This window comes from Hoplias malabaricus, chromosome Y (assembly GCF_029633855.1).
Source record: "Hoplias malabaricus isolate fHopMal1 chromosome Y, fHopMal1.hap1, whole genome shotgun sequence".
Taxonomy (NCBI): Eukaryota; Metazoa; Chordata; class Actinopteri; order Characiformes; family Erythrinidae; genus Hoplias; species Hoplias malabaricus.
In genome coordinates this window covers 37,723,714-37,748,680 of record NC_089820.1, presented here as the reverse complement: position 1 = coordinate 37,748,680, position 24,967 = coordinate 37,723,714, and the positions used below count along the sequence as shown (strand labels likewise).

The 24,967-nt window shown below is 37.4% G+C and overlaps 1 protein-coding gene across 1 annotated transcript in view; it reads left to right on the top strand.

Annotated features, from left to right (window-relative positions):
• LOC136677708 (mitochondrial carrier homolog 2-like) overlaps window positions 1–24,967 on the top strand; it is a 68,705-nt gene that overhangs the window by 16,303 nt on the left and 27,435 nt on the right. Inside the window, exons 2-5 of the mRNA XM_066655308.1 lie at window positions 7,531–7,615; window positions 8,468–8,574; window positions 21,077–21,100; window positions 21,272–21,328. Of these exons, the coding sequence (XP_066511405.1) occupies window positions 7,531–7,615; window positions 8,468–8,574; window positions 21,077–21,100; window positions 21,272–21,328 (273 nt within the window). The remainder of the gene's footprint in view (window positions 1–7,530; window positions 7,616–8,467; window positions 8,575–21,076; window positions 21,101–21,271; window positions 21,329–24,967) is intronic.

Below are 24,967 nucleotides of genomic sequence, written 5' to 3'. Positions count from 1 at the left end.
ATAGAAATAACATCAGCAGTAAAAATTAAGAGTGATCTGAATCGTATACTCTAACAGAAACCATCAGGTATATGGCATAAAAAGAGAAAATGCGATTGGGAAATAGATTTTTTATTTTTTTTTTAACTTAGCAGGTATGGAATGCTAACATAATACGTAAAATGGTAAATGTTTAGTAAACAGACGAATCATTGCCTCTGATTTCTTGGTGTGCAGTGTCCTCTAATTTGCTGAGCCCTGTATTCAAACGCAACTCTATGTATTAAATGTGAGTGAGCTAGTGCTACAATAACAGTTTGAAAGTATACTCTGACAGAGACTGAGCATCCTGTCATGGCTTCATTATACCGTCAACAGATATATGAAACGAAATGCAAACTACAGAAATCTTCTTAAAACTGTAATTCAGGATTGTAATCACAAAAACAGTTTTTTTAATCAAACGTTGTTCCTCACCATCTGCTAAGTCTCCAGTCTGTGCTCGAAACCAGTCTTGTTTTTACGAATCACCAGTGTTTGTAAATAAACCGTTACAGTCCTTTACCTAGGTCTCTCTCTCCCTGCTCATAGCAGAGGCATCTGGTGTTTTTTAGACAACAAAAACCACGTTAAAAAACGTTAAAAACCACGAACAGAAATGAGGATTATTCCTGTTCAATGGGTTTGCTGTTTCGGATCACTTAAGGTGGAAATGCCAAACTCGTATGCACATGTTTGCATACAGTCTATATAAACATATCTATACGTCATGCTATATATATATATATATATATATATATTTACAGCCTGAAGTTTTGGTTCGGCTGGAGAGTGAAAGCCGATTTCCTCCTGCTCTCTGTCCAACACTTCGATTTCCCGCTACAGATTGACATAGGGGCCGGGTGCTGGATGCGGGACCACTGAGGCCTGGTGCTCCGGTGGGTGGAGGTGGTTGCTCAGGTGCTGCTGTGGCTTGGTTGTTCTCTGGTGCGGTTCTTTTCGGCGGGGCGGCATCGAGGTCAGGATCGGCTGGAAAAAGGACACACTAAGACACTGGATTAGTTTTGTCCCCTTCCCCTTTTTTTTTTTTTTTTTTTTTTTTTTTTTCTTCAAATATTTAATCACCGCTTGTGGGCTTCCCACAGGTACTTTTTTTTTTTTTTTTTTTGCACAGTGTTTAATCACCGCTCGTGGGCACCTCACGGGTGGTTGTTTCACCCTGTCCTTGATCTTATTTAAATATTTCACAATCAATTTCCCAGTAGTCAGGAATCCGAAATATTTTATCCACAATGGGACATGTTACACTATCAGTGCCACAATCCTGGCTCATCTGACTAAAGAGCCGCAGTGTGAATCTTATATATAATTTTTTTTTTTTTTTCCAAACAAGCTTTTGGTTAATCATTCACTTTCAGGTTACTCCTCTATTAGTGTTTTCGAGCTGGTTTTCATATCACTGTTCTGTATTAACCCTGTCATACTACCATAGCTACAGCTTTTTTTAGTTAGCTTTCTAGTAACCGCCAACACGCTGTCTGTGGCTCTCTTGCCTGACCCGTGGAAGCTTTTTTCGCAGGACAATTTTGCCCGTTCTTTACCATGACCCTACTAACCTCTGTATTATTATTGTTCCCTTTGTCTGGTTTTCTTTCTCCTGTCTCTCTCATGCTTTGAGATGTCCTGCTGCTCTCCAGGTGTTGCCCTGATCCAGCCCCTGTGTCCTGTGCAAGATCCTGGCCTTGTCTCATCTACACTATCATGCTTGGCCATGCTGTTTTATATCAAATTATCTCTGCACCTACTTTTAACTCACACAGAATCCCTGATCACCTTCCCCTTCCTCAGACTCATACATCACTAATATACTACATTCACAATACTATAACACCTTCATCTGTCATCACTTTTACTTCTGTTCTGTTCTCTGTTGTGTCTCCGGTGTCGGCCCGAGGAGGATGGGTTCCCCGTATGAGTCTTGGTTCCTTCCAAGGTTTCTTCCTCGTGTGCTGAATGAGGTTTTCCTTGCTACTGCTGCCCCTGGCTTGCTCACAGGAGGCTTGGACCCGGATCTCTGTAAAGCTGCTTTTTGACTTTTTTATATATATATATATATAAAATTTTTGTTAACTGGGATTCCATCTTGCTCTCTTACTTGATTTAGTGATCTTAGGTAACCTGTACCTAAAACACTCACTCCTTCCCACGGTCCGGACCTATACTCTGGAGACACGTCTATCAACCTGCTCTCTATGAGCAGGCTAGTCATCACACGATACACCGTCATGTAACTAAACTTCATCCAGGACGGAGTGTTTAAAAGGATGTGGAGGGGAATAGTTTAAACTATAATTAATCTCAAATAATTAGACTGTCACTCACCACCAATGTTTGTAGATGAGGCTTGGATTGTTAGCGGAGGGATGTTCGCTCTTTTACATTTCAATCATCTTTCACTGTATCCTGTTCCCAAAACTCAGTTTCCCACCATTTGTTTTCCACTATCTCCTCTATTTCTAACACCTTTCCAGACGTGGCCTGTTCCTCCCCCTCTATCTCTTTGGTCTGGAGACAAAGGGAGTTGATTGAACGGAAAGTGTCTGTTATTTGAAACACACACACACACACACACACACATAAGTCTGCTGTCTCACACAGAGAATTAGGAATAAAACAATTTCAGTTTACACAAGCATGCGTGGTCATTGCTGATTAAAAATATCTCTATTGATTATGAATCATTTCTATAAACAAATTTCCATCAGTTACCATTAGTTTTTAACTAAATATTAATTGACCCAGTCCCACTTATTACAGTGTATGATAACAGCAGGAGGAGCCTTCATGTGTAGTAATCTACTTTTTAAAACAGTACATTAAACTATTACATCCAGCCAGGACATTAAATCACATGTTTGCACGCATAGAAAATACTTATCCATTATATTACCAAATATTTTACCACAATTAATAAATCTCTTTAAAAAAACAGAAATAGCATCTGGTTACTTTCAACAGAAATTAAACATTACTTAAATTACAACAAGAAAATGTGAATTACTGTTTAAACACCTGCACATTTCAGGCAAAGAAAACATTGGGAAGCTTACTTGCTTTATTAAAATGTAACAAAGGCAAAACCCAGGGTGCTGAGACTTGACGTGCAGGTTGAAGTTTTTCTTTACTGTTTAAAAGTCTCAGATATGCATTACATCCTATTTTATATAATCACAAATAAAATCCTGTTCTTTACTGTTGGGTAACTTTAGATTATATTGCAAAATAAATCCTCATTTCATGTTCTCCACTGACAAATCTACAATCACTTGCCCAGTTGCATTTAACAAATAGTCCCCCAGACAAATACCACGGTAGAAAAAATTGTCAATGTTCGATATATTACCCAACTGAATACATAAAATTACATTATGAGAAGGTAATTTCCAGGCTGTTTCTTAGAATGCTTATACTTTGTAAATACTTCATAAAATCCTATAGCCTACATTTGATCAGTATCGATATAAGTTCAGCATATTCTAGCAAAGGAATTTGTGAGCTGACAGTAAATGTTTTGTAAATGTGCAGAGGCACAGAGGTAAAACAGCTTGTAATAAAGTTTGGATGCTCTCTGCTGCTTTCGTCTGAAGCTTATATGTATGTTTTAGTTGCTCCAAACCAATCTGTGTCTTTGCTATATAACTTAAATAGCAAAATAGTTGTTCTCACTGATGGGTTGGGGTGGTGGCTAATAGGCCATTATCTTTGACAGTGGGGAGGGGATTGCTCACCTGTGTTTCACACCTATCTCATGAATAGTCGGTGTGTGAACCACAGTTATTGAGAAAGAGTGTCACATCAGATTTATAACAATATTGAAGAAAAAGAAATTTAAATATGAGAAAGCTGTAAACACGAGTGTGTAGCCAGCAGCTATGTTTACAAAGTTCAGAGCTCTAAAGAAAACTTCATAAATCTTCACAATGTGTTTTTTCACTATATATCATGAAATAAATCATTTGAAAATAGGTTTTTGGGAAGTCCTTGTTTAAAGTTAATAAAAAAAATAACAGATTAATGTCCTACAGACTTCTCACTTTATTGTTGCTGGATTTGAACTGAATATTAGCATCAGTAGCTTTTTGGGAACAAACTTTTTTAGGTAGGTGAAAATTGTTAAAATATCAAGGCAGGTCATGGATGTAGGAAAAGAACGTTAGCGAGTGGCCTCCCAGTTTAGTCCTCCTTAAACTTTATTTACCAACCTGTTTTTTTCCACTTTCTCAACAAAACATATGTTAACTCAATCTACGTAGCCCCTTATTCAAGTCCTGTTGAATCTTACACTCTCCTCTAATTTGATAGTAAAATTTCCTTGGAAATTGGATAAAATGCTAAAAAAAGTTAATAAATGAGGTGTATGCCCAGTACATTATTGCTGCATCCCTCCCTTTTGTTGAAACCTGAAAACAAGAAAACAAAGCTAGATTTGAAGAAATGAGGTCACTTATCTCTGGCAGGGAAAGTGAATAGTATTAAAATGACAATACTTCCTAAATTCCTCTACCTGTTCTAGTGTATACCACTTTATCTTTCAAAATCATTCTTTGAATCCATTTTTTTTAGATTTAATTTTTGTTGAATTCATTTATAATAGTAAAAATCACAGAATACGTACAGAACTATTACAAAGACCTAAACTCCAAGGTGGTTTGGCCCTCCCAAATCTCTGTTATTATTACTGGGCCGCAAATATCCAAAAAGTTATTTTCTAGCTTCATACCGCAGATGACTACTGGTGTCGTCTTGAAACTACATCCTGTTTCTCATCTTCTCTCAGGGCTCTGGTAACCTCTAGTCTTCTCCTTTCTGTAGAAAGTAAAAAAGAAAATAGAATTTTCCAGTTTTTCTGTTTTTTTTTTTTTTTTCATATTTTTATCTTTTTCAGTTGGAATTTGTTTTGTTATCCTACTACAATGTTGATACAAATTGCACTGTGTAAACATATAAAATGAAAAATTGGGTGTGCCTCTGTATGTGTAATAATTACAAAGAAAATAAAAAAAATAATTTTTAAAGAATTTCAAAATTCGGAAAAATGGGAGGCGTTGGGGATGGCACCAGATCAGACAAGCCTGGATCTTCTGGTGTTTAAACAATAGGGAAGTACAGGGTCCTAAAAACATACTCTTCTTATTAGAGGTCTTTTTTTTTGTTTTGTTTTGTGGTTTTGATTTTGTTACATCGTAGAACAGGACAAAGTAGGGCAGAGCTAATATGTGTGGAAATAAAAATAAAGTATCCCAAAGTTATGCTTTTTTGGCAAAAATTATGTTGCAGGAGACTCTGAAGTTTAAGTTGAACATTTCACAGCTGAGCTTGGTATTTCACCAGATGAAGATCCACTGTGGTGGAGAGCCAATGCAAAGCAATTCCCAAAACAAATTTGTCTAGCCCATCATTATCTTTGTGTTCCTACCACATCGAGTTTTTCACTGTTGGAATAACTGTAAATGAACTGAGAAGCAGACTTGCCACAGATCATGTGGATATACAGGTTTTCTTAAATAAAAATGTGTTCATTCGCTTCTTTCATTCACATAAACTATGTGTTTGAGGTTTTAATGTTTCATAGTTATAAATAGCCATTTGTTTTGCTTGTTTCTTTTTATGCAGGCATCCAAATTTTAATTCTAATTTAAAATTGGGCTAGTATACAGGGTCAAAAGTAACAGGACACCCTTTTATTTCAGATACGAAAGGGAAAATTACATATCTGAATACCCCAGCAAATAATGGGTGAAGGGAACTATCTTTTAGGTTGCCATATTGGATCAAGGGCAGGTTTTCTAATGGTAATGTGCTCATCATGTAGCATATCCAAGACTAGAATTGTCTCAGATTACTGCAGTCAGGTTTGCAACATCTCTTGTTCAAAAGATAGCAACACAACGTGCAGGTAGCAGTATTCCCATTTATTCTGACCAAAGATGGTGCTAAACATTTAGGGTCTGGTCAAGGGCCATGTTCCAGCCTAAAAGATAACTCCCCTCACCCATTACTTCATTACCACCTAATATTATTTAGATATCCAACTTAAATATATAATTGCTTCCAACAACATGAAAAAATTTAAAATAGCCAATATATTTTGACTACCACACCATATATTTGAATTCCACATTAAAAATGATCATTTAAATTAGACTTTCACATTAAATAAATGACTACTTCAAATAACCCTTAAAACCTTAAAAAGCCAAGAAGTATCGAACACTATTTAAAAAAATTTAAACTTAAAAAAAAAAAAAATCATCCATTTTATTTAGACTCCCACATTAAGTAAACGATACGGATATAAAACACTTTGAATCTCCCATTATATTTTGCAAGCAACCTTTTAAAAATTCCACATTAAAAACGAGGCTTCCACATTAAGTGTCCACTTCATCGAAATGTCACATTAAAATAAATAGCCCATAAAAAAGTCTCCCATTATATTTTGCCGGCCATCTTAAAAAAAAAAAAAAAAATTATTAATTAATTAAAAAAATCAGGCATTTTATTTAGGCTTCCACATTAAGTAAATCTTCAAATAAATGGACACCTTAAAAACCCTACCACCTTAAGACTCCCATTATATTTAGATTACGTCGTTCAATAAATTGCTGCTGGAATTTCAGGTTTCACATTAAAAACGGTTCTTTATCTGGGGCTTCCTTAAGTCAGTGCCAAAGTGTATGAGTCTGTGTTTTGTCTGAATGTTTGTGTGAGAGTGGCTGTTATACTTCAGTGTTCTGGAAAATTCCGCCATACATTTCCTATGAGAGGGCCATGTTCTTTGGAACAAGTGCTGTAAACTGTAAGTGATGAAAACTGTACCCTACATTAGAAACGAATCACTTTGTACAAGAAAGAATTCTTTGGCAATTGATTAAATATGTACCTTGTGTAATACAAACACTTTCTTTGTGTGTTAATTTTTTGGTGGCACTATAGTGAAGCAAAAAGCACCAAGGTGCGTATCTCTTAACCCATGTGACATTGAGACAAAATTTTTTCGTTGATTCCTCAGGTCACATCTTACAAAAAATAGTTGAGCTCAAAAGTTCTGCCCACCTTTTTTAGCTAATTTGCCTAATATGCAAAATCACACGTTTTGTTTAGTTGACGTTAAACCTAATACAATGACAACAATTTAATATCACAATGACTTACATATTACTTTACATAAGACAAACTGCAAAAAAAAAAAAAACGTGCTGTGCAGAGATTGTTCATTTGGGTCAATTCTTTTTTTATAAAATGTATTTAAATGAATGCTTAAACTTCAAAATAATCCATAGATTATTTCTATTATTTCTATTTCTATTATTATTATCAAAATTAAAATGATGGCAATTCTAAGTGATAACAGATTATATCCTTTCATTTCATTGTTTACCACACAGACAGGAACTGCCATGTTTAACATTCAAAAATGTGTGTGTATGTATTAAGGCCACAAAGAAAACAGGCATTCTAATGTAAAAGGTCTAACATTCTGTCTTTCAGGTAGGCTATGAACCTCTTCCACCCACTTTAGGCAGGAATCTGTTTGGCAGACAAGTATATCAGCTACCTGGACTATTTGCATATGGTAAGAACCAAAATAAATCCTTATATCCTCAAAGGTGAATTTTTTTATATAAATTTAGTAAAATGACCATTAAGTACAAGTTATTCACTTTTTGAAAAATGGAAGACTACAATAGAAGGTTACACAGTAGCTTCTGCAAATAAAAAAATAAAAAAACAGTACTAATTTAAATTTGATTTTAAATTAGTGGTGAATTTTGTCTAACCTTTTGAAGAGTAGTGTAAAAGAAATTGTAGAATATATACCTATTAGATTTCCTAGTTAAACTTGGAGTTTAGAGTTTTGATAAAAGTACTAATGTTGTTAAACTTAGTTACATCTAAAGGCCAGGTAGACACAGCAGTTGCATTTTTCTGATGGGTGTTTGAGTTCAGAATTGTATTTTTAGAACCCTTTTTTTTCTAATCTCTCTTTGTTTTGTCTGCATATTAGTATTTGTCATAGGCTTAGGAGTGAGCAGATGTACACCGATCAGTCATAAAATTAGGACAATGCATATTAACACATCACCAACACATCAGTGTCACTGCTGCTCTGAAAATGAACCACCACCCAAATAATAACTGTTCTGTGGTGGACCTCTGGGGGATCTCGACCATTGACCAACAGGGTGAAAGGGGAAATATAAAGTATACTCAGCAACGAATGAACCATAATCTGTAATTGTAAAACTACAAAGTACTCCTGTATGGTCAGTGGAATTCAGAGCATGGGCAGTGAATTCAGAAACAAGGAAGTGGTAATAATAATTTGGTTGATGTTAATTTTATGGTTAGGTAATTGGGGCATTATTTAGCCATGGCAGGCATTGTTAACTTCTTAAGATTAAACTGTATTTCATTCTTTTAATAGCTAAACACATTGTAAAGATTGATGGAAAATCCGGCCTGTTCAATGGTCTCATCCCCAGACTCTGTGCAGGGACTGTTGGCACCATTGTTCACAGCACAGTGTTGCAGGTAAGATGCATATTCGGTTTTAGTATGATTAATTAACCCATGGCAATTCAGACGAAAAACGTCTTTCAATAGTGTTTTTTACATGCACCGTTTTAATTGTGAAAATGTGCATTAAAAAATGTGAATAGAAAAAGACATTGTCCTGAAAAGGACTCGTGCTGATTCTCCTTTCCCTAGTCTCTTATCCACGCTTTAGGAAAGTTTGTGTCTCTGTTTTTATATCGCCGCCACCTGTGGTTCTTATTTTATGGCTTGTGTAGGTTATTGTACATACATACAGCACTGTGCAACTTCAGAGGCCCACAGCATTTATTTACTGTACTGTCAAAACAAAGCACAAGCGATATATGACAGAAATGACAGAGAAGTCTCTACAAACAAATGATTATTAATATTATTATTTTTTTTAATTATGTCCCCATGTACTGTTCCTTTACAACCACACTACCACGCTGTAGTCAAGTGATTCTGCCACATTGAACAACACAGAGGAAAACCTTAACACTGAGGCCGACAGAGTGAGCAGCTCATACCAAAGAAAAACACAGCACCTGTGGTTTGGATGTGTTTTGCTTTACTTTAATTAAGATGACCCTGTACTAAAAGAAGTCAAATGTAAACACTGAGAGATAACAGTTTCAGCAACCAAAGCACAGTCACACACCAAATATGAAGAGTGCTCAAAAAATGAGAGGAACAAGCTCCCAGCAACATTAGAAAAAATATCAAAGCTTTAATACTGGAGCATACTGGAGCCACTGAACTGAGAGTCAGAAATACAAAAACAAAACAATTGTTCATTAATCATAATTGTTATAAAATGTACAATTAATTGTGATATTGGTTTGAGCTTATATTGCCCAGCACTATGATATCTGTGAATACTGAAACATGTATTTATGAATTTAGTTATTTGTAAATTTCTAAATCACTGTATCATATACAGTCACAGTCACACAGCTCCGGGGTCCTGGGGTTGTGGGTTCAAGTCCTGCTCCGAGTGACTGTCTGTGAGGAGTTTGTGTTCTCCCCTTGTCCTTGTGGGTTTCCTCCTGGTGTTTCTGTTTCCTGAAGTAAAAACATTCACTGGAAATGTATGTACAGGGTGAGTCGAAAGTCACAAGACACCCTTTTATTTCTTTTATATGCTAAATACATACTTGCCCTTGACCCAGTATGGCATTTGTGTTCCAGACTTTAAATATAAGATATACCCTGTCACTCAGTATTTGCTGGGGTTTTCAGCTAAAAGTTTGTCCTGTGAATTTTACTCACCCTGTACACAGTTGATTTTCTTTTTGTCAAGCCACTTTAATTTTATACATTAAAATCATCATTAAAGTTATGGTCTAACATAATAAACTGTTCAAAAGTATTTAAATAAAATGTAGGTTATATCGTTTTACAACTTGATGGCTGATTGCAAAACTGAATTATAGCATTAAAAATTTGATTCAAACCATTAATTTTTAATGGTTTGTAGATATGAGATGCTCATATTTCTTGCCTACATCAGTATTTTATCTCCATTCAATTGTTTAGTAGTTTAAAAATCTTACATTAGTGAAGTGTGCTAAAAATTCATGGTCATACTTATTGTAGTTATTATACCACAGTTAGTTCTGTCCCTGCAGTGTGATTGTCTGAGAGAGGTTCCAGGAATGCCATTATTGCACGGTATGGCACTCTTGACGGAAGCTCTTCTGGTATTACTCTGCAAAATCCGCATGTTAAGTCATGATGTATCGACCTTGTGAAACGTCACGTCGAGGTCCAAGAAGCCACTTGGTATAGCCAATTTAGTGATTTTGACGCTAGATTTAGTGACTTTTCAGACCATCTAGCGAATTATTATAAAGGAATATGTACTTTTAACTTAAACAGAGAGCTTTGCATCATTTATTTTATGATCTGAACACAATATAAATAAACGATAGTTAACCCATGGCATTGTATTGACTCGATGCATTTAATGATTTTCTGATTTAGACTGAGAGCAGCTCTGAATAATGAAGCTCATTTTCCAATCAAAACTGGTGCAAATGTAGACGGGTTTGCTGGTGAGGACCACGGTTCAAAAATTCTGAATGGAACCAGTCCCAGATCCACAGTTCATTGATGGGGGCAAAAAGGAGTGAGTGATGGAATGGAATTATTTTACCTTGTGGACGGTGTACACAAGGTTTTTGCTATAAAACAAGATACTGGTAATGGTGTACTGATCTGTATACTGTACTGATCTTAGGCACTCAGTGGACACAGTCATGCCTATGACTCCAGCACTGCAGTGCCAATATCTCATGTTATTTTAATATTATCATATAGGATAAGATGTAAAATATCCTATGCCAATCCATTAGAGTTTCACATAGGGCCCCCAATGAAGCCACTAGCTTTGTTTTGCCTGTGATGCTGCTATAGCACAATGTGCCTCCTCTTTCTGCTTGCAAATAAATCTAGTCATCATTTGCCTTCTCCCTGGTGATGTGACCTTACTAAAGCTTTTCACAAAACATCTGACCTAAGGCCTGCTCTTCCTTACCGCACTTGACCAATCACATCCCTGACCTCCTGGCTACCTACACGACCACTTGTGGATTCCACTTCCTTCCTGCTTTTGTGACTGGCACTGCTGATTTTACCACTCTATCCTTTGAACCTGAAAAAATCATCTCACAACTCATCTTTGCATATTTAAATTCCTCAATTAAACTTAGTTCTAGAGTTACCACCAACCATCTCTTATACATGCCACACCACTTAAAAACTGCGGCACACCTAGCCACTTCTTTATAGCCTTTTTCATAACCCTTTCCATCTTCTCTACTTCTGTGATTGAAACATCATAAACTGTTAACGGCCATCATATGAGGCAGTAAGCCAAACTGCGAACACCACAATTTCAACTTCCCTGGCAAACATGATCTATCAATGGTAATAATAGCCTTCACCAATTCAGCCTTTAGTCACACAACTGGCTCTGTATCATTAAGCTCTACACTATACAAGTACCATCATGCAACCTCTTCCCACCTACGACTCACTTAGTGGCCCTGATTACTACCTCCATTGCCATTGTAAATGCTAATGGTGATATCATACATCCAGCCAATATACATATTTCTGATCGCTGCCATGATGTAACAACTGAAATATCTGAACTGAAGCAAAACTGAATATCCTTGAACAAGCCTAATATCCTTATCTGGCATTGAGCTTATGCGGCACTGAGCTAAATGCATTAGCTGGGTCTATGAAAATGACATGTAGATAGATATCTACCCTAGTTCCAAACATCCTGCAAAACCAGAAACCCCTGCCTTCTGTACTGATGTATCAATTCATTTTTTTGCTTTAAAATATGCAACAAGTCTCTGTGCTATCACACTAAAGAAAATCTCTTACTCTCCTTATAGAGAGAGAAGACTTAGGCCAAAATTTTTCTAGATCTTTCTCCTTATGACCTGATCTTCTCCACTATTTTGGAATGAACCCTTTCTTCCAAACTATGATCATCAACCTCCACAAAAACTTCAAGACATCAGGTGCTTACATGTACACCCAATAAGGCACACCATTAGACTCTGGAGCAGAACCTGCCTTTGCATGACACCACATCTTAAACCTCACTACATTTTGGTGGGCTAACCTCCATTTGCCGTTCTATTTCACCTAGTGGTGAAATATTTTGTGGAAACTCTATCTCATTTGCTTTATATTTATCAGTATACACACCATTGAAATGCTCCTCTAATTTCCTCTTTCCAACTTTTAAACTCCCAGCTTTCTCCTTACTAAATAATGTCTTCACAAAATTAAAAGTATTCCTAAGGCACACTGTCCTAGCATGTTCCTTCTTTTTGCTCATTTTCCCCAAATTCTCTGCTCCTCTCAATACTGTCTTCAAGTTCTTTCTGTAGTACACTCAGTGCCTGCTTTCCACTGCATAGACCCTACATGACTCTACTTGAATCGGCACAGCTCTTTTGCTTTTCCACTGGCCAAATATGGTACCTGGTCCCTGGAATGGCATAGCTTTTCAGTCCCAGCTCCCTCCAGGTTCTAACCATGCCGAGTAGGTACTAAATGGTGACATGTAAACCCTTCAGAGCACTGATTTGCCAGAGCCATGTCAATCACCACGAAAAGCAGAGCTCATTCAAATCCAGCACAAACTTACCACTTGTAAATTCTCTTAAGATACAGCAGCTTTCACATTTATTTTTATCGGACTCACAAAGGCAGCTCATAACTTTACCTCAAGGTGTTTTGAAGAGGTTTATATGCTCCTTGGGTCTGTGGCCGACGGAAATTTCCAGTGAAAGCAGAATGTGCAACAAATAATTGATCTGTTAGAACTGGAGCCGTGTTCAGTCAAAAACAACACTCAAATACATGATGAGAAAATTTTCCCACTGCCGTTGTTGTAGGTTTTGAAAAGCCAGCGATTCCTTTAGAGATGCGATTTTGCGCTGTCACTGGGTCCATTTCACAGGAAAAGAAACAAGCTTTAAGCGCGCCGAGCCGTGTCGAGTCGATTAGAGCCGGATCCATGCAGAGGAAAAGCGACATAAGACTTCATCTATTTCTACTTGCTCTCTTGACCCCTTTGCGTTTTCTGCAACCTACCAAACCTTGCCATTCATATTAATAAATATAAAGTATTCAAATCATCATTTATACAGTAACACCCTACCTTATCTACTGCAGTTGATTATTTTACTTTTATTCTCTGCCAAATTTATTTCCCTTTTGCCCCTTCTTTCATGCTATCCTGCTCTCCATCATTCCTCTGGTTAACATCAGATTTACCTTTCTATATTTGTGCTGGTGTTCTGCACAGTAGTAGCAGAGGTATTGATATTCTGTGGACTGTGTTGAGTAACCAGTCGCTGGACATCATTGGACTGATTTGAATAACCCCACAAGTATTGTACAATACGGGACCCCTTTAATCTCCCATTCAAGCACTCTCTTTTTCCTTCATGAATCCTCAGACCTCTTATTGATGTCACCTTTTCCGCATAAACACAACTGCAACTTCTTCCTATTCCTACCACCCCAGTGGCCACTATGTTTATCACCTTTTTCGTACTCAAAGCTGTTCCATTGTCTGTAGAAATATTTTCACTAGCCCATGGCAGCCCCACAAGGGAACATACAAGGAATTAAGTTACAGTAGCTCACAGTGCAGATAAATTGGCAAAATTTCACAGCAGTACAAAAAAAATACTTACTAGAAAAAAAAAACTCACACTCCCGAACAGTCATACCTGTAAATTTTACATTGTGCAAGAAGATCCTGAAAACACAGATCCTGAGAGTTTAAGTACAGAGGATGGAGAGTATAGTTTGTGTTGTTTTATACACCAATAATTTTTAAGTACAAAAGAAAAGGGACCAGAAAATGTTTTGTGTAATAGTATCAACTTTTTAATGCTAAAATTCAGTTTACTTGCTGTGCTTTGAAAAACACTTGTTCCGCCATGTTTGAATGCTTGAAAGCTGGTGTGCATGGCACGGGCCCAGAGGAAGTTTCAGAGCACCTGTCAGTCCAAAATCACTAGGGACAGCAAACCACCTGGGGAGCAATTTGGGGGTTAGGTCCCTTGCTCAAGGGCACTTCAGCCATGAATTCATTTTCTCTTGCAAGTAATGAACTGGCGACCTTCTGGCCTTGGGCTTGTTTTTCTAACCTCAAGGCAAAGGCTGCCCCCATACTTTATCCTTTTGGTTCTAAAACAGTTTCTTCAAAAGCCAGCGCTGAAAATTTTGAATAAATGGCAAAGATCTGCCTCTTAAAATGACATTTATGGTGGAAGAGAATCAGTTAGATAACCCCAGCCCTTGTCTAGTCAAAATATTTCCTTGTGAATGCAAGGAAAATTGCGGCCGTTAATTCATGTTTTTTGGGTTTCTCTAGCATAAGTAGGTGTTTAACTTAAATGAACACTTACCTGCATAACTGTTAATATAGTAATATGTTTTAAAAATATGGTAGTATGTTAATAGTATATGTTAATGAGTGGGAATGTTGGCCCGGGTCATTCGCTCTTCTTGAGAGTCTGCAGGCTTAGGGGAGGGACACTGGGACAGGGGTGTGCAGGTGGATCTGGAAAGGAAGTAAGAAAATTTAAAGCTGTTAATGACTATTTTTACATTGAATAATTAATATGCAGGTAGATACTGATGTGATGTAATTATAGTCTGGATGGGAGGTGTTTGTTTTCTCTGGTAGTATCAGACTGTAATATTCAGTTAACCCAGTAGGTGGGGCTAGGGCTATTTGAAGTGAAGCTAGAGAGTTAGGAAGGGGGCGCTGTTTTCTTTAAAGGGAATAAAACTGTATATCACATGGGCGTTCAAGAGGGATTGGGGCAATTGTGTGCTCGGGGAATATGTAGGGAACTTTTTAGTGAGACTAGCCCCAAAGGGATAATAAATGAGCTGCTATGAGCCCACAGAAAACAGCAAGAAGGAAGTGTCAGACGAAGAGTGGGTGATGGTGCTAACGGAGGGGGGAAAAGCATGCAGGGTAGAACGGAGGAATTATTCCACCGAGGAAGGCAGCTGGAGAATTGATGAGAAAAACTGACAGAAACAACAAAAATGGAGCATGAGATGGAACGCGTTATGCGAGTAGTGCTAGCAAATGAAGAGAATCTTAGCTCCTAAAGTATGAGTGTTGAACAGCTCACAACATTATTCCATACTTTTCTACAAATACAACAAGAGTACGACAAAGTACAACAACGAGCCAACAAGAGACATGAAAAAAGATGGCGAGCATTACAACAACAATTCTCTTTACTTCAAGAAACAGCGATGTGAGCAAAGCCAAGGAGATGAAACACTGATGCAGCAGGAAATCATGGACGATCAGCAATTAATTGTAAGTCCCCCAAATGAACAGTTGCTCTTCACATTGCATTCTACAGGAAGACAAAGAGGCGCAGTATCAAGGCAAAATCCTTATAGTCCAAAACCAAGACTCCTGGAATTTAAGGAATCTGATTACAAAGAACACTATTTGGCCATGTTGGAGAGAATAGCTTTAACAGCAGACTGTTATCCTTGAACAGTATCTCAAACTCATGAATTCAGACATTCACACACAGATTATTGAATGAAATCCACAGCCCACGGCAATGGCGGTGGTACTTGCAGAGGCTTACAACACAGCCAGGCAAGCCGAGATGGAGTTCAGAGAGGAGTTCACAGGAGTTGGACAACAGTACTGAAGCCATGTATGTCTGGGAGTGTTTCGTTGAGAAGTCCTGATACCCTTAGTGACTATAGGGAAAAACAGAATCGCTGGCCTAAATTTACCACTAAAAGATGCAACATGAGAGGTAGCACTGCAAATAGTGTTATATGTTTTAATTGTGGACAGGAAGGGCATATTAGTAGAGAATGTAGAGTGACAAAAAGTAGCACTAACCAATTGTTACATTCCTAAGTCCAATAATGAGGCAGAAAATGCCACGAAGGCAGACATTGTTATTCAAGTAAAGATACGTAAACACAGTTTTTAGGTAGACACAGGGGGAGAGATGTTCCTGTGCTATAAGACATACGTAATATGCATAATACAACAGTGGATTCATTTGTAGCCACATGTAATCAAGTTAAATCGTGTAACGTGGGCAAGAACAAACAATTGTTTGCACAAATGCTGTTTTTGTGTGAGACAATGGGAAAGAAAACTAAGGTAGAGCAGAGAAGGCATACAAATGGTATAAACTTGAAGAACAGTTACCAGAGTTTAATCCTGATGAGTTAGTCCTACCAGTAGATATTGGCATGCAAAGGGATGATGCAACCCTGAAGCCAATGTTTGCTTCATGCAGTAAAGGTCCCCTAGGGCAGGGGTTGGCAACCCGTGGCTCTTTGATCCCTCTGATGCAGCTCAGCTTTTGAAAATAATGAGTATTTAATTAAAATGTATTTTATTTTAGTTCGTGTATTTTCAGAATGTAATTCTATGAAGGTTATGGCGATCTTGTAAAATCTAAAATATTTTAACATTTAATATTTAAAATATTTTTGTCGCTCTTAATACACATCATAACTTCCAATGTGCTACACCCGTCAGTGTGCGGTTTCTTGAAATTTTTGGACAGCTGACTGCACGCCGCCAGTAAAATAATGACGGCACGAAGAGAAAGGACAGCATTTTTTTTTTGCTGCCAGTGGATAATTTAAGTTCGGCATTTTTTTTCATTACTACAACAACTCAAATAGACATTGAGTATTTTACTTTACTTGACTTTTTTAATAATAAAATTGAGAATATTAGACAACAAGCTCAAGCCACAGGATCAAATCCATCCTGGCTGCCACCCGATGTGAATGATATAAAACATAATATAACTGTAAAAGAAAGACTTGAAACCTTTCACCCACTCCCACAATTAGAACTAGAGAAGATTATCACCTCCGCAAACTGTACAACTTGCACACTTGATGCAATTCCCACAAAGTTGCTCAAAGAAGTACTACCAGCTATTATTGATCCTCTTTTAACTATAGTAAACTCATCCCTTAGTCTGGGCCATGTACCCAAAGCTTTTAAACTAGCAGTTATTAAACCTATGATCAAGAAACCAAATCTTGATGCTAGTACACTGTCTAATTACAGGCCTATTTCTAATTTGCCATTTCTGTCCAAGATCTTAGAAAGAGCTGTGGCCCAACAACTTAGTTCATATCTACATAAGAATCATATATATGAAAAATTCCAATCTGGATTCAGGCAACATCATAGTACAGAGACATCTCTAGTCAAGATAACAAATGATCTTCTTCTTGCTTCTGATCAAGGCCACGTATCCCTGTTGGTGCTTCTTGACCTAAGCGCAGCCTTCGATACAATAGACCACAATATTCTCATAGAAAGGTTAGAAAACATGGTTGGAATCACAGGGACAGCCCTATTATGATTCAAATCTTACTTAACGGAACGTTATCAATTCGTAAAAGTAAACAATCTAAATTCAAATTATTCTAAAGTAAGATTTGGAATTCCACAAGGCTCTATTTTAGGACCATTATTATTTACATTATACATGTTACCGCTAGGCACAGTTATAAGAAACCATGACATTAACTTTCACTGTTACGCAGACGACACACAATTGTATATTTCAGCCAAGCCCGATGACAAACACAGATTAAAGAAAATAGAGGACTGTGTAAAAGATCTGAAAGGCTGGATGTTGCGTAACTTCCTCCTTCTAAACAGCAACAAAACAGAGGTCCTGCTTTTGGGTCCAAAAGTGGCAAGAAATAAATTATCAGATTTAATTTTAAATCTTGTCGACTTTCCAGTTAAACCTGGTTCAGCAGCAAAAAATCTTGGTGTCGTAATTGACCCGGATTTATCATTTGATCAACACATAGGTAGTATCACTAGGACAGCTTTTTTACATCTTCGCAATATTGCTAAGATTAGAAATGCCTTATCCCTTCAGGACGCAGAAACATTAGTACATGCCTTTATTACTTCAAGGCTTGACTACTGTAACGCACTACTGTCAGGATGCACCAGCAGCAATTTAAGAAAACTTCAACTAGTTCAAAATGCTGCAGCTAGGGTCCTCACTAAAACTAGAAAATTTGAACATATCAGCCCAGTTTTATCATCACTTCATTGGCTGCCTGTTAAATACCGCATTGACTACAAAATTTTGTTATTAACATATAAAGCTCTACATGGGCTTGCTCCTGAATATCTTCAAGATACAATTTCCTATTATGAGCCTCCACGTTCACTCAGATCACAGAATACTGGATTTTTAATTGTTCCCAGAATTCAGAAGGCCTCAGCTGGGGGAAGAGCCTTTTCTTATAAAGCCCCCAGACTCTGGAATGATCTTCCAGAAAATGTTCGGGACTCAGACACAGTCGCAATCTTCAAATCTAGGCTAAAAACACATTTGTTTAGTTTATCTTTTGGTAGCTAATGCTCCCCCATAGATAAAGGCGGCAGATCCGGGGGGTCCATGGACACAGGGAATTATAGTAAACTGAGACGCTGGTGCTGTCGTCCCGCCGCTTCTCGCGATCACTCAGGTTTGTTGACGGTGGAGCGGAGGGATGCCAGTGTTTCAGGATGCTCCCGTGTCTGTGTGTCCTTCTGGTTCTCTCCTTTTAGTTAAAGCTGTCATAGTTAGATCTGCCGGAGTCATTAGCCACACTCTGGAAATTTTCATATTTTCTACTTTACAAACACAAAACAGTTCAAAACTAATTCCATCCCTTTACATCTTTCCGAGTAAACGACTGCCCACCCGTCTGTCTGGACACTGATGGATGACTGTCGAGACCCTCCTCCACGCTTCAGACCAGCTGCCCATGCTCCAGCAACCACCAAGTGCGTTGAAGCTGTCCCTACACTGAAGTTCTCATGGACTACTAGCTATCATCACCAGTAGATTGACCAGAGGAGGATGGGTCACCCCTTGTGAGCCTTGGTTCCTCCCAAGGTTTCTTCCTCAGCTGGGGGAGTTTTTCCTTGCCACTGTCGCCCCTGGCTTGCTCACTTGAGGGTTTTACATTTGTTTTTACATTTCATGTCAAATCTTTGTCTTACTGGAATTCTGTGAAGCTGCTTTGTGACAACATCAGTTGTGAAAAGCGCTATATAAATACATTTGATTTGATTTGATTTGACTTAACCGTCAACCCAATGTCATTTTTTGGAGTTAAAAATGTTATTATTTTTTTTTCATTACGATGAGGACTCAAATAGGCATTGAGTATTTTATTTAACCGTCAACCATCTTTTTCTCGGAGTTAAAAATATTTTGTTGCATGCAGAAATGTTTTTCATTTTCTCTGCAGTCGTTCATTGATTTCATAAATGTAACACAGTATAGTTTGTTTATACATAGCACAAAGGCAAAAAAATCCTGTTATGCGCAGTGTTATTTCATTAAAAATTTCAAAAGGGTTTTGTGGCTCCCATTGTTTTCTTTACTGTGTGAAATGGGTCCAAATGGCTCTCTGAGTGGTAAAGGTTGCCGACCCCTGCCCTAGGGAAAGGGGGTAAGGCCCAATTAGAATTAAAATAAGGGAAGCTTTATAAAGTTAAAAAGCAGGAGAGGGACTGTTAGTAATTCCCACTAAATTTACAGCTACAGTGCTAAAGATGGCGCATACTGAACCCTGGGCCATTTGGGCCACATGAAATTTATCCAGAGGTTAACATGTAGATTTTACTGGCCTAACTTGTACCAAAATGTGTAACAAGTGTTCCACATGTCAAGAAACAGCACCTGTAAATATATATATATATATATATCCTTCCTCAGTCCCTCGGGACCAATTTAAAACACCTGCAAGACGCTGGTTTAAACTTCTGATGCTCAAGCTTTTTTTTTTTTTTTTAAGGCAGAAGAAGCACAAAATGTTTTCCAGCAATTCCACAGGACAACTAGGTTCAGTAGACTATGCTCCATATGTGTTTGGACTTCCGCTCTGAAATTCCAGTACTGTAGAATAGGAATGAAAAGGGAAATTAGAGGTACGCCCAAGGGTAAATCTACTTCCAGGTTTTGCCAAAAGTTAATAGAAATTACAACCAGAGATCTATGTTATATTTATGAAGGTCAGGTCAACAGCAACAGAAACTCACTGATCTGTGCATCTGGAATGTCCTCTTTTCACACCATCCCAGCGTCATCACCAGAGGGGAAAGTAAGGTGACGTGGTTCACTTCATGGGGAGGTTGGTCTAGAGAGTTTCTGGGATAAACTATAGCTCCCTTAGGGTAATTATTTAAAAAAGTTCCTTATGTTATTAATTTTCCCTCCTGTGGTATCACTGTAGACCATTTTAAGGATGCGCAGCCATGGCCTAATGAAGTAGTTGTCAGACTTTTTCTGCCGTGCCCCCCTTCTGTACATGAGAATATTTTTTTTACTGGCCTAATTGTTAGAGAAGAGAGCTGAGTAATGAAAGATCATTGGTTTGATTTGCACGCATGACAGAAAAAAGGGGGCGGTGTGAGCCCTTAATCCATGGCTGCGGTGCCACATCTACTTCCCTAAGGCTGGGGATGGCTACCCGCTGCTGGATGTGTGTTCACAGCCAGTGTGTGTGTGTGTATGTATGTGTTCACTGCAACGGATTGGTTAAATGTGGAAGATGCATTGCGTTGTACTTTGTACAATAACAAATATACTTGCACGTTACATTTTATTACATGAATGTATATATAACTACACTTTTAACTATACATTTAATAAACCAACTGTACTTATAAAAGCCATTCTTACTTATTTTTGAGGAGGGCTCATTGCAATGTAGTAACTGAGCATAGTTTCTCATGATTCAGAAGTAATTTTTGTATGGAATTCTTACCCTCTGGTTAGATTCAATTTCAGGGCGACAAACCCTTCAGAGGATCAATTTAAATTCAATTAATCAAATAATTAATTACTGATTCTTCTACAGTACACACAGCTTTTATTAACTCTCATCATTTTTTCCTGCACAGAAATCCCAAGAATGCAAATTTGAGGTAAGGCCACCATAATATTTATTTTAAAATATATTATACATTTCAGTTTGGCTTTAAATGTCCCAGTATTTATTAAGTAATATTTTTGTGAGCACTTAATATATTAATTGACATTTACTGTGTATTGAAATATATATAATGTTTAGATTTGTTCCTGTTGTCTTTTCTCAGGCTGGGTTAGGTGGTCGGAAAGCTGAGGAGGACTCATTGCAACATGTAGTCAATGAGGTTAGTCTCACATTTAAACTCTTAAGTGATTTAACTAATTAACGTAATTAGGGCAGCACAGTACTGCAACAAATAGTATCAGATGACAGTGATGATTTTGGAGTGGGAGATGGGGTGTTCTGGTTTTCTCCCACAATCCAAAAACACACATTGGTAAGTTGACTGGCTATTAAAAAATGTGTGTGGGTATAAATTTGAGAGTGAATGTGTTTAGTGTCTTGTGATGCACTGGTGCTTCATCCAGGGTGTGTTCCTGCTTTGCACACTTCGACCCTGAACTGGATTAGCAGTTACAGATTTTAATGTTTTGTTTTTTTTAATTAAACAATTATTGACATATAGGCAATGGACAAACTATTGAAAGTTACATACATTGGGATGAACAATACTGTTTACACTAATTGTCTAATATGATCCCAGGGGTGAGGCCTTGTGTGCTAAAACATGTCAAACTTATGATGCATGTCAAAAGTTAATTTCTCCAGAGGAAGTAGGCAGGCACTTTGAGAAAACTGTTGAAGAACTGTTTGCTATGAAGACCAATAAATTAAAGCTTGTCATAATTTATTCAACACAAATGTGTTCTATATCTGACCATTCAAACAGGTATAATGTACCTAGGTTTAGTACATTAGGTTCGGTAGACTATACACCGCATATCAAAAATCTCTTCTATTACAGAATGAACTGCCTTCCAAATAGGTTTTTCACCATCTCAAAAAGAATAAAACAAGTGCACCTTTGTGTCTGACATTAAAAAACATAAATCATATCACTGGATTGGATAAATTATATGAATAAATTTAATAAAATTAAGTTCCCAAATACTGACTGACTTGTGTTTTTAGGATATAGAACTTGAGCAAGCAGAGGCCCATAAGAGAGAGAGAGAGATGAGGCACCTTTTGTCAAAAGTTTTTGACAAGGCCAAAGGACCAATCAGAATCTCATCAAGGCCTGTCCCCCTTTAGACAGGTAGTCCGCCCCTTGACCAATCAGAAATGTAAATTTTACTAGAAGTCCCACCCTCACACCACCAAACCCACACGTGCAACCCCCCACCCCCCACACTTTCCTTCCTTCCCATGCCCACATCTGTTATGAATAGATATCATTCTCCCCTACACACAGACACACACAGGCCATACTTCTTTCGGCCTCCTCCAAACCCCACATCAGTTTTCAATAGATTTTTCCACATTGTGATAAAAGCACATTTTTTTAAAACTTACTTTAACTACCACCATACACCATCTTTCAGCAGTTAAGAACAGACTTGTATATTTCAATATCAACCAATCAGGTTTTTTATTCATACCTATATGTAGGATTACTCCACCCCTCCCATCCATAACACTGTGAGCAACAGTAAATGGTGTTTTTCAAGGCAAGTAAATTACGCTAACACTCTAAAAATGCTAAGAGACAATGGCCAATATCCTAATGTTCAGGACCCCCAAAGAACAGATATCATATAGATTTGCTTGTATGTCATCAGTGGACATGGGACACTGTCTGCTGGATGTGTTTGGTTGTAGCCTTTCTCAGTCCAGCAGTGATGCTGAGGGGTTTAAAACTCCCAACACCTAAGTCATACCTGCTGCATGGTAGGGTTGAACGATTTGGGGAAATAATCTAATTGTGATTTTTCTGTGCAGTATTGCGATTGTGATTTAAATTGCAATTATTTAAGACTTAAAATTCAAACCCATTTTAATCATTTTCACATGAAAGATCCACAGATGAAATGCAGTTTTACTTTTATTTTTGAAGCCTATGATGAGTAACAAGATAAATAAGATAATAAACTTAACAGTAACATCAAATGTTTGTTTTTCCACATAAAGTACACAGTGAACAATAATTGTATTTAACAGTGAAACTTCATAGTTCTTGCACATTAAGCTTAAAGAAGCTGAAATCAGCAAAACATTTCAGTTGTATATATGAAGTTGCATAAATTATATACCTACAGTGAACAAATATTATTCATATATTTAGCATTATTTAACAAATATTATTATATATAAAAAAATTAAAGATAAACAACACAATCACATTTTTGCATATAAAATCCAAGAATGATATTGTAGGAAAATTAAACTGTTTGCATATATGGCTAGTCAGAAACAAGTGTTCAAAGGTTTCTTGCAAAAAGGACAAACATATCTACTTTGTGGCTTCAGGCATATACGCTGACAGTTTACAATGTTGCCTCCTGTACTAAAGAGCCTTTCTGAGGGTGAACGTGTAGCTGGTACACACAGATATTTGCGGAGCAGCCTACTCAATCTTGGAAAGTTCACTTGGTGAAGTTTCCACCAAGCCAGAGGATCTTCTTCTCCATAAATGGTGGGTGTCATAAGGTAGCTATTCATCTCTGTTTCCATGGCATCAAGCTGAACAGACAAGTCTGGAGACGTGGCAGTACCCTTGAAGTAGCTGCCAAGTGACCTCTTCGGCTTTTCAGATGAGGCAACTGACCTCTGTGGTTCAGTGACACGTGATCTCTTCTCCTGTAACATACAGTAAATCAGTCAATATTTTTCCAGTTTTATTTAATCTGAAGAAAATGATCATTTTATGATCAATAACTGTAACTGGTAATGTTACTAGTTTAGAATGCATTATCTCCTATAAAGTTATACAAATCCTAACCATCTATCTACCTTCCTTGCTTCTTCTTCCATCTCCGTCTTCGTTCTTGCTTTAATGGCAGGAATATTCTCTTGACTGATATAGTTAGTCTTGAATCGGGGGTCTAAGAATGATACAACATCAAGCAGTTCTTGGGTGGCAGGATCATTGTATTTTTCCTGGAGGTAGCCAATGATTGTGGACTTGACTGACTTTGTGAGGTCTGTGTCTTCTGGATCCTTTGCAAGTGATTGTCTTTAAAAGTTGGAGCACTGGCTTCAAATATGAAATGCTCACATTTTGCATCAGTAAATTCTTGAAGAGGATGCAGTGCCTTGTGAATTGACTCTAGCACATCTGTGTCTTGCCAGGTAAGCAATAGGTGGCGTGTTTTCCTGTCAGTGGACAGCACATGATTCAGGGCCTTGATTTGCTCCAGAACTCTTTCAATCATCTTCTCTTTGGTTCCCCACCTTGTGGAGGACTCTGTAATGAGTTAATGTTCTGGAAGATTGAAGTCTTTCTGAGCTGCTGTCAATGCTGTCTTTTTCTTCCAGCTGGCAGAGAAATGGCCAACCAACTTCTTACAAACACCAATTGCTCTGTCCACCCTGTCATCTTTAAGTGCATTTTCTGAAACGGAGTAAAGGAAAAAGAATTAGTCTGCTTCGTTTAAAGCAAATATTAGTGGAATGTAATCAGAAATGTATAAACACTTACAAATTTGTCTAATAAGAAGTTATAAGTTATCTAAGCGGATTACTTTTGTGTTAACAGAGAGATTGTTTGACGTTGCTTAAAAAAAAAAAAAATATATATATATATATATATATATATATATATATATATATATACAATACAACGTAATGTAATATTTAAATATTTTCAATAGGCAATTTCAAACAGTCTTATTTCTTCAGTGTACAACTGTATAAAGAACAATAAGTTAGTCGAGTAAACTAGTCCAGAAGTAGTACGAATTAATCAAAATAAATTACTTTA